Raw genomic sequence first — 11,461 nt, 5'->3', positions numbered from 1 at the left:
GCGACCTGCAGTCTGTGGTCGCGTCTCCAGTCGTTCCTCTCTATTGACGAGAGGATTTCAGTTTCCTGTTTTGGATTTACCATTGATTATATCCAGGAGAATCATTATTTGTTTAATACTGGAATAAAGACTCTGTTACTATTACGTCGCTTTTGGGTCCTCATTCACCAGCATAACAGTCCCAATCACATCCTCACACTGTCCCAATCACATCCTCACACTGCCCCAATCACATCCACACACTGTCCCAATCACATCCTCACACTGCCCCAATCACATCCTCACACTGTCCCAATCACATCCTCACTCTGCACCAATCACATCCTCACACTGTCCCAATCACATCCTCACTCTGCTCCAATCACATCCTCATACTGCCCCAATCACATCCTCCCATTCTGCCCCAATCAAATCCCCCCACTCTGCCTCAATCACATCTTCACACTGCCCCAATCACATCCTCACACTGCCCAATCACATCTTCACACTGCCCCAATCACATCCTCACTCTCTGCCCATACTCTGACTAATCCTCAAGACTGGAAGACCCTCACTGTAGAGAGTATGAGTGGATGAAATTACAGTAATCTGTCAATAAATAAGATAAGCTGAACCATAACCACAGTTAAGTTGGAAATGTCACGCTACAGTGTAAAAAAAGTCAGACAGGCTTTTGCAGTTCTTTATTCACTTTCCTTTTTGTATTATTTCTTATTGAAGACTAATTCCTTGATTTGAGTGCTTGTGAAATAACCCTCGTCCTGAAATCCCTCTTATCTTGTCAGTGGAAGTCCTGTGCCTTAACTCTACTACCCAAGGCTGATCTCTAACACTCTTAGCTAGCGTCTTCATTGCCAGACTGTCACGTTCCTGACCTTGTTTTCCTTTTATATTGTTGTGTTTAGTGGGTGAGGACGTGAGCTGGGTGGGCAGTCTGTGTTGTTTGTTCTATGTTAAGTGTCAGGTTTAATTGACCTTGTATGGCTCTCAATCAGAGGCAGGTGTTTTCGTTTTCCTCTGATTGAGAGACATACATAGGGAGGTTGTTTCACATTGTTTGTCGTGGGTGGTTGTCTCCTGTGTCTGTATGTATGTTCGTACCACACGGGACTGTAGCGTTTGTTTGTAGTCGTGTACCTGTTCGTGCGTTCTTCATGTTGTATGTAAGTTCCATGTTCAGGTCTGTCTACGTCGTGTTTGTTATTTTGTAATTTTCAAGTGTTTTCGTGTTCGTTTCGTAATTCAATAAATATCAGTTATGTCATCATACCTCGCTGCACATTGGTCTTCAGATCCCTCTCTCCTCTCCTCGTCCGAGGAGGAGGAATTAGAGTTCCGTTACACAGACCCTATTCTGCCACACATGGAGGGATACTTATTAAGGATGTTGGAGAGGAAAATAGAGACAATGAGAGAGGATAAACACAAGAATAACATTTCAAGTGAATAACTTCACTCTTTTCTCTCCCATCATGATATCAAACCTTGTGTGTGTGTGCATGTGTGTTTGCGTGCATGTGTGTGTCCGTGCATGTGTGTGTGTGTTTATGGCCAGACATGAGGTGATTAGGTGATGAGGCAGCAGGACAGGCGAAGCCCTGTGATTATTACACTGTTGACGAATCACATTCTTGCTGTGAGATGTTACCCCACTCTTCCACCAAGGCACCTGCAAGTTCCTGGATATTTCTGGGGGGAATGGCCCTAGCCCTCACCCTCCGATCCAACAGGTCCCAGACGTGCTCAATGGGATTGAGATCCGGGCTCTTCGCTGGCCATGGCAGAACACTGACATTCCTGTCTTGCAGGAAATCACGCACAGAACGAGCAGTATGGCTGGTGGCATTGTCATGCTGGAGGGTCATGTGAGGATGAGCCTGCAGGAAGGGTACCACATCAGGGAGGAGGATGTCTTCCCTGTAATGCACAGGGTTGAGATTGCCTGCAATGACAACAAGCTCAGTCCGAGGATGCTGTGACACACCGCCCCAGACCATGACGGACCCTCCACCTCCAAATCAATCCCGCTCCAGAGTACAGGCCTCGGTGTAATGCTCATTCCTTCGGCGATAAACGCGGATCCGACCATCACCCCTGGTGAGACAAAACCGTGACTCGTCAGTGAAGAGCACTTTTTGCCAGTCCTGTCTGGTCCAGCGACGGTGGGTTTGTGCCCACAGGCTACGTTGTTGCTGGTGATGTCTGGTGAGGTCAGCTGTCCGTCCTGTCTCCCTGTAGTGCTGTCTTAGGCGTCTCACAGTACGGGCATTGCAATTTATTTCCCTAGTCACATCTGCAGTCTTCATGCCTCCTTGCAGCATGCCTAAGGCACGTTCACGCAGATGAGCAGGGACCCTGGGCATCTTTCTTTTGATGTTTTTCAGAGTCAGTAGAAAGGCCTCTTTAGTGTCCTAAGTTTTCATAACTGTGACTTTAATTGCCTACCGTCTGTAATTAACAACCATTCCACAGGTGCATGTTCATTAATTGTTTATGGTTCATTGAACAAGCATGGGAAACAGTGTTTAAACCATTTACAATGAAAATCTGTGAAGTTATTTAGATTTTTCCTAATTATCTTTGAAAGACAGTGTCCTGAAAAAGTGACATTTCWTTTTTTGCTGAGTTTATTTATCTCACTAGAAGTGTTCTGTGTATCTATGACATACAATTACTTGTTTAAAGCAACTTTACAGGTGAATTCCACGAAAGCAACATTGTAAACTTGTAAGCCTTGTTTTCACATTGCAATAAATATTCTCATTGAGACACAGTCCATTCTTTGAGAAGATGACTGGTTGCCTATAGCAACTTGAACAGGATTTGCTGTCAGTGGGTGGGTGTTAGATGTTCATGTTACACTTAGTATGTTCATCTTAGACATGTCCAGTGTTGGGGTTAGTTAGGCTTTCATGTTATAAGACTGCCTCTGTTTGTGATGGCAGGTCTGCGCGGGACAGTGATGATGAGGATGATGAAGACCGGAGAGGGAGGAGCTGCACATTACAGTACCAGAATGCCATGGTTCGAGTTTTGACACACTTTGTGGCCGAATCCACCAACCCACGTGGTCAGCCTGCCTTCATGCTAGGAAGTGATTGGCAGGTGGACATCACTGGGCTGGTGTGGGACTTCCTGAAGGTGGAGAACCCCCAGATAGCTAAGCTACAGGACAGACGTATACTGGTGGGATTGGACATGGGGATGACCACCATCCAGGTACGCTGTATATCTGTGCATGTGTGTTATAATCAGCAGTTTCCATTCAATGGCCGAGCAAGTCAGTTAGGAATGAGGGGGGGTGGAAGGAATTTGAAATATAACCATAAAACATCACTGTTTTAATAATAGGGCTGAAAAATACCTTATAACAGTCATCTTAAGTCAGTTATAAGTTATAACAATGGGATGGGAGGAGATAATATCTATATTTTTGTTTCACCAACATTTTCCTTATCACCTTGTACAGTCAGCCAGGCAGGTTGTTATCAATGGTCCCATGTCCCCAGCTTTAGGCTGTGGTGACAGTAAATGGGGCCTCACCCTGGTGCAGAAAGGATGGATGTCATCTCTCACTAGCAGGGCCCCTTCATTTGTCAGCCTCCGCTGGCTAACTGGATAAATAGCAGTCAGTTAATGACGTCTGTGTGAGACTGATCAGCAGCCTGACAGTGTGGACTCATCCATCTGTCTGCAGGCAGACGTGCCTTCATCTCCACACTCATCCATACCCGTCCCCTGGCTCCCGCCTCCCGTTAGGCTTGGCACAGAGGAAAACACCCTCCAGCCCAACAGTGGAAAACAGCACGAGATGAGACAAAACTGTGAATAACTTTCTGTTTGTCTGTCACACCGACTACCTCACAGAGAGCTGGTAATGGGTTTCTGTGAAAGATCTCATTTATTTTCAAAATGACATTAATGAAATTAGATTTGCACTAATTAGATTACCAGGAAAATTCCATTAACAGCTGAAATTAGCACTTGATTGGTCCTTGCCTACCTCCGTGTGAATGATGGTGGTTTTCTGTCCACATCAACATTTGATGAACGTTTTATGAACAAACACCTAACAGTGAATACTGGAAGGGCTTGTTCAGGTCACCCCAATTACTGACAAATAACTAAATATATATACTCATCATTGTAATTGGAAGCCAGCATAATGTTGGAAGGCATCAAGGTCAGAGCTGAGAATCACTGCAGGATTTACAGAGCATCCTAAAATAATGTAATAACAGGCTCCCTACCTAAACCATCTCGCCATCACGGTTGACAACTCCATTGTGTCCTCCTCCCAGAGTGCTAAGAACCTTGGCGTGATCCTGGACAACACCCTGTCGTTCTCAACTAACATCAAGGCGGTGACCCGTTCCTGTAGGTTCATGCTCTACAACATTCGCAGAGTACGACCCTGCCTCACGCAGGAAGCGGCGCAGGTCCTAATCCAGGCACTTGTCYTCTCCCGTCTGGATTACTGCAACTCGCTGTTGGCTGGGCTCCCTGCCTGTGCCATTAAACCCCTACAACTCATCCAGAACGCCGCAGCCCGTCTGGTGTTCAACTTTCCCAAGTTCTCTCACGTCACCCCGCTCCTCCGCTCTCTCCACTGGCTTCCAGTTGAAGCTCGCATCCGCTACAAGACCATGGTGCTTGCCTACGGAGCTGTGAGGGGAACGGCACCTCCGTACCTTCAGGCTCTGATCAGGCCCTACACCCAAACAAGGGCACTGCGTTCATCCACCTCTGGCCTGCTCGCCTCCCTACCTCTGAGGAAGTACAGTTCCCGCTCAGCCCAGTCAAAACTGTTCGCTGCTCTGGCACCCCAATGGTGGAACAAACTCCCTCACGACGCCAGGTCAGCGGAGTCAATCACCACCTTCCGGAGACACCTGAAACCCCACCTCTTTAAGGAATACCTAGGATAGGATAAAGTAATCCTTCTAACCCCCCCCCCCTTAAAAGAGTTAGATGCACTATTGTAAAGTGGTTGTTCCACTGGATATCATAAGGTGAATGCACCAATTTGTAAGTCGCTCTGGATAAGAGCGTCTGCTAAATGACTTAAATGTAAAAAATGTAAACAAGGTAATGTGGTTGCGTGACAACAGTGAAGGTGATGTTTGATGTCCACTCAGCCATGAGCACATGAATATGAATGAGTGTGTGGCATTATACTCTGGGGTATACCAGCCTTTTATATACAGTGCATTCGGAAAGTGTTCAGACTCCTTGACTTTTTCCACATTTTGTTATGTTACAGCCTTATTGTTAAAAAAAAACACTCATCAATCTCACACAATAATCCATAATGACAAAGCAAAAACAAGTTTTTAGAAATGTTTGCAAATGTATAAAATACAAAAATCACATTTACATAAGTATTCAGACCCTTTACTCAGTACTTTGTTGAAGCARCTTTGGCAGCGATTACAGCCTTGAGTCTTGTTGGGTATGACGCTACAAGCTTGGCACACCTGTATTTGAGGAGTTTCTGCATATCCTCTCAAGCGCTGTCTGGTTGGATGGAGAGCATTGCTGCACCGCTATCTTCAGGTCTCTCCAGAGATGTTCGATCAAGTCCTGGCTGGACCACTCAAGGACATTTAGAGACTTGTCCCGAAGCCACACCTGCATTGTCTTGGCTGTGTGCTTAGGGTCGTTGTCCTGTTAGATGGTGAACCTTCACCCCCAGTCTGAGGTCCTGAGCGCTCTGGAGCAGGTTTTCATCAAGGATCTCTATGTACTTTGCTCCGTTTATCTTTCCCTCGATCCTGGGTAGTCTTCCAGTCCCTGCCGCTGAAAAACATCCCCAAAGCATGATGCTGCCACCACCATGCTTCACCGTAGGGATATGCCAGGTTTTCTCCAGARGTGACGTTTGGCATTCAGGCCAAAGAGTTCAATCTTGGTTTCATCAGACCAGAGAATTTGACGAGAGAACTTGTCCTTTAGGTGCCTTTTGGCAAACTCCAAGCGGGCTGTCATGAGCCTTTTACTGAGGAGTGGCTTCCGTCTGGCCACTCTAAAATAAAGGCATGATGGTGGAGTGCTGCAGAGATGGTTGTCCTTCTGGAAGGTTCTCCCATCTCCAAAGAGGAACTCTGGAGCTCTGACAGAGTGACCATCGTGTTCTTGGTCACCTCCCTGACGAAGCCTCTTCTCCCCCGATTGCTCAGTTTGGTCAAGTGGCCAGCTCTAGAAAGAGTCTTGGTGGTTCCAAACTTCTTCCATTTAATAATGATGAAGGCCACTGTGTTCTTGGGGACCTTCAATGCTGCAGACATTTTTTGGTACCTTTCCCCAGATCTGTGCCTCGACACAATCCTGTCTCTGAGCACTACGAACAATTCCTTCAACCTCATGGCTTGGTTTTTGCTCTGACATGCACTGTCAACTGTGGGACCTTACATAGACAGGTGTGTGCCTTTCCAAATCATGTCCAATCAATTGAATTTACCACAGGTAGACTATAAACAAGTTCTTGAAAGTTATCAAGGATGATCAATGGAAACAGGAGCTCAATTTCAAGTGTCATAGGAAAGGGTCTGAATACATATGTAAATAAGGTATTTCTGTTTTTTATTTTTAATACATTTGCAAAAAGTTCTAAAAACCTGTTTTCACTTTGTCATTATGGGTTATTGTGTGTAGATTGATGCAATAAAAAAGAAAAACATTTTTAGAATAAGGCTGTCACGTAACAAAAGGGGAAAAAAGTGGAAAAGGGGAWGAGGTCTGAATACTTTCTGAATACTATATTATACTATACTATATCTAATGAAATGTGTTGAAAGACCAGCTCACCTCACATCCCCTGTATATCAAAATAGTTCAGGTTTGATGATGTTTGGGTAAATAATTTGTCCTCACAAGTAACTTGTTTCTTTCAAAGAGAATACTTTTCATGTCCCGCCCATAATCTGGATCCCAATGGTCTCTCTCTCGCTCATGTGTACTGGCCCAGGTGCTGTCCCCCCTGTCTGACTCCATCCTGGCAGAGAAGACTGTGACGGTGGTGGATGACAAAGTGACCATCACAGAACTGGGGGTGCAGCTGGTCACCGGCCTGGCTCTGTCCCTGCAGCTCAGCCCAGGAAGCAACAGGGCCATCCTCGCCACGGCAACCACACAGGAAGTGTTGCAGAGCCCCAAACAGGTCTGTTCAACATTCTGTATATCTTCAGAAACTACTGTCCTACTTGGTTAGCAGTCCCTTTGAGTAAGAGAGGGATTTTACCACGGTGATGCAACAGTGACAATGTTAATTACTGTAGTTTATTTAATGTGAGCCATGACTGTTTTCATCCCATTTTACACAATTGCAGTCCTTTAATGTAAACATTTAGTAAGTACTGCAAACTGTGTGTGTGTGTGTGTGTGTGTGTGTGTGCGCGCGGTTGGTTGTGTGTATTTATTTGTTCCACTGCATTCCTAACCCTCTTAATTCCAACTCTTGAAAGGCAGCGTGACAGAATGTGTTTCCTTAGGCATCTAACAGAAAGGGAAGCTTCATCTCAGAGTGTGTAAAAGCAACACTGCCCTAGCTGTCCTATCGTCTTTCGCCTCCCTTTCTCCCTCGCTCTCCTTCTCTCGTGACCTCTTTGATCTGTCCATCAGCTCGCCAACACACCCTCCATCTTTCTCTTTCTAGTGAGGGATAGAATGGAGGACAGGCTAGTTTTATCAGTCCAATCTCTGTAGGGAGGATGTCCGTGCGGAGATAAGCGGACAGTAATTCCCTAGCGGATCTGTAATTAGAGAGCAATGGCGGACTACTGAAGGGATCTCTACCCCTGCTCCCGGGGATTTGTCCTGTGGCCAAGATGCTTGTATGTGTTAAATCCCCATTTGCATGAACTGTCTTTAATGTGACTGACTGTTCTTTTCCCTATCTTTTATTCTGTGTGCCCTCGGCTCTCAGAGCACAGCAGCTGAGTTAGCGAAACAGTGGGTCTTAGTGAGCTATCCTCTACCTCCCCATTCCTACTATTATAGTATATGAGTCTGTATGACTCCCAATGGTGTAGGCCTGCATCTCTAAAAGTAGTACCAGAAATAGTACATTTTGTTGTTTCTTTACATTCTGATCTTTTGAACCTTGTCCTGTTGAAGTGTTGAGTAGTCGGGCATCTTTGCTTTCTTGTTCCTCATGGAAATGGTTTAATTTGTTTTATTTTGRCTTTTTTTAAACCTTTATTTAACTAGGCAAGTCAGTTAAGAACAAATTCTTATTTTCAATGACAGCCTAGAAACAGTGGGTTAACTGCCTTGTTCAGGGGCAGAAAGACAGATTTTTTACCTTATCAGCTCGGGGATTCAATCTTTCAACCTTTCAGTTAATAGTCCAACACTCTAACCACTAGGCTACCTGCCTAACAATTACTCTACAAGGTGCTGTATACAATTAGCTTGCCTATTGAAATAATAGCGCAGGAAAAATGCAGAAATTGTAAATTAATTTTAAATCTGTATTTTTGAAGCCTTCATTATTCTCTACTTATGTTGAGGTTGCTGTAGCTCTTCAAAATGTGATAATGTGACCTGTGTGAGGTCACTGTCAGTGTTACATTAGATTTTTTTGTTGTTTTTTTGTTGCACTTGTTCATTGTAAGTAGTCATGTCTGTGTTTGGTTCTGTGTGTGTTACCTACTCACTGTGTGTATGTGTGTGTTTGTCCAGGAGGCCCTGATCAGCGCGTGGCTGCAGTTCAGTGATGGCTCCATGGCTCCTCTGGACATGTACAACCCAGACTACTTTGTCCTGACGGCCACGTCTCTGGATGAGGAGGTGGTGACGGTGCAGCAGGACCCCTCCTGGAAGTGGCCTGTGATCGTAACCGAGTCAGAGGGCCAGGGCCTGCTGGTCAGGGTGGAGATGACTGTCTGTGAGCTCTGCCAGAAGTTCAAGCGCCGCAGCGTGCTGGCTGCAGGGAACTGCAACGTCAGGGTGAAGTTTGGCCAGAGCGACAGCGGCACCTCCAGAGGCAGTGACTACGGTCCGGAGGGCGAGGAGCTAGAGAACAGGGCCAGCGACCGCAGACAGCAGTCCCCCTCCCAGGACAGGACTGGTCTGGACGGKCACTACTACGGTAGCTCCATCTCTGACATGGACAACGGGGTCATGAGGAGGGTCACCACCACCACGAGTACCATCGTCAGGAGGCCCAATGGAGACAAGCTGTCAGACGATGGGAACCAGGTCCAGAACATGCCAGACTTCTCTGAATTCCCTGCTCATGTGGACCTCCCTCGCAGCCGCAACATGGACGATGATCTGATCCAGACAGCCCGGGGCCTCACTGACCTGGAGATTGGCATGTACGCCCTGCTGGGGGTCTTCTGCCTGGCCATCCTGGTCTTCCTCATCAACTGCATCTCCTACACSCTCAAGTATCGCCACAAGGAGATGTCCATCGAGGGCCAGGAGAGCATGAACCATGCCCATGACTGGGTGTGGCTGGGGAATGAGGCGGAGCTGCTGGAGAGTCAAGTTAGTCTGTCCCCCCAGCAGGACGAGCTCACCTCCATGGTGGACTGCACCGCAGGGTTGGAAGAGGGCAGTCACCTGCTCAACGGGGCTTCTGTCCATAAGAACGTGCAGGGCCAGGTGCACCGGGCAGCAGACACGGGGGGCTGCACAGCCAAGGATAGCAAAGGAGACTCGCCGACCACAAAGAGGAAGCGTGTGAAGTTCACCACGTTCACCACCATCCTGCCGGACAATGGTTGCCCCACTGTCAGCACACTGAGCATGGGCCACAGCCAGGACATTAAGTGGGTGTGTCAAGATGTAGAGCTAGGGGACTCCAAGGAGCCCTGGAACTACATGGAGAGGTTAAATGACAGTGCTTTAAAAGAGGTGGCGTAGTCTGTGTGCTCAGTGCACTTATAGCGAACTCACCCTTATGCCTTTCACAGTGAAGTTGGCCTGGACAGCACCTAATGCTAAACCCAGAGGAGGTTGAAATCTGGAAAATTTATTTAAGGGGACAAAATAGTAATGATACCACACAGGAATAATGGCAAATCATTAACTTGAAAGAAATTAGGATGTCTGTTTATTTTTTGATAATTTGTTTCTCTCTTAATATCTTCCTACCTTTTTATCATTATTTCATTATGGTTATTTTGTAGGTAGACTTAAACCATGTTCCCAGACTAGCTCTGCATTACTGACAAAACTATGAAATGTTACGCAGATGATATGTAGATTTAAGAATGTAATATGAATAAATATTTAAGATGTATATAAAGTACTCATTGAAAGGTTTTGGAAGTTTTGTAGCATTTTGAATATTGATTTCCTATTCCATGTCGTTTTTTTATTTATTTCTTTTTTTATAAGTGTCTGGTCTCCCAGAATAGACCAGAGTTAGTCTTCAGAACATCCTGCATGTGGTTTGAAATAAAGGCACAAATTGTAGGTTCATCCTCATCTTTCCCAGAAGACACAGAGAAACGGTTATGTATATACTGAACAGTCCTCCTACAAGCCATTGTATTGTTGCTCTGTATATTGTATTTTCATATCTATCATCATTTAAAGAATATTCAACAATGTAGAGTATGCGTGTCCACTTCTATCCACCAACCACATGGAAATACATTAAACACGCCCACACTAATTTCTCTTTGCTGCCCACTATCTTCAATGACTGGAGATTAGTGCTTTTCCAAGTTATGTCTTCATATAAGCCACACAGTATAGTTAATATGGTGTAGGAGTAGTAATCGACTACAGTAATTACCAGTAATGGAATCATTTCACAAAGGCTACATTTCCTTGGTGAAGAAAACGATTTACCCATTAGGCAACTGTAAGTAATTTGCTGCTCTTCTATTCTCAGAATTTAGCCAAACATACTTAACTCAACTGTATATTAGACCAATCCATTAAGCTTGGGAGCACAACAGCTAGATTTGGATAAAGGATGAAGATGTCACCAATTATTATACCAGCAACTATTAGAGTGATTCTCTACAATAACATGACGCCTACCTCATGAATACTGATTGTACTACATGTCAATGTGWCATTTCCTCTACAACCCCTCACATTAAAATGCCAATTATGGTCAAATGAACCCGTCTCTGAGCCTGCAGAAACACTCGGTGAGGACAAAGTGGAATAGGATTTKTTTTGAAATGAAAAATTCCCATCATCAACCCTAATAAATAGGCGAAGCCTTCTACTGTACACGGGAAAGAGGATGGGGAAACATTTCCGCTGGAGTTACTTCAAATATGAGTCATTTAGCTAACCAGCACAGCCATAATATCAACTTGACATCAATAATCAATATAACTTTTGTTACAATATCTACTGCTAGGGAGTAGACACTAGACAGACAGACAGACAGAGACAGACAGTGAGCAAACACTCCTCTAAAGTAAACAGCTGAGCCAGCAAATTACAGCAATATCCTTTCCACTGCTGAGTTAAACTAGCTGTTGTCTAC

At 45.2% G+C, this 11,461-nt stretch overlaps 1 protein-coding gene across 1 annotated transcript in view; it reads left to right on the top strand.

Annotated features, from left to right (window-relative positions):
- Positions 1–10,550, top strand: part of LOC111975056 (transmembrane protein 132C) — a 203,475-nt gene extending 192,925 nt beyond the window's left edge. The window contains exons 7-9 of the mRNA XM_024003219.1: positions 2,946–3,219; positions 6,968–7,159; positions 8,683–10,550. Of these exons, the coding sequence (XP_023858987.1) occupies positions 2,946–3,219; positions 6,968–7,159; positions 8,683–9,870 (1,654 nt within the window). The 3' untranslated portion in view covers positions 9,871–10,550. The remainder of the gene's footprint in view (positions 1–2,945; positions 3,220–6,967; positions 7,160–8,682) is intronic.
- The last annotated feature ends 911 nt before the right edge of the window (positions 10,551–11,461 follow it).

This window comes from Salvelinus sp. IW2-2015, linkage group LG15, assembly GCF_002910315.2.
Source record: "Salvelinus sp. IW2-2015 linkage group LG15, ASM291031v2, whole genome shotgun sequence".
Taxonomy (NCBI): Eukaryota; Metazoa; Chordata; class Actinopteri; order Salmoniformes; family Salmonidae; genus Salvelinus; species Salvelinus sp. IW2-2015.
This window is presented reverse-complemented; position numbering and strand designations above follow the sequence as displayed.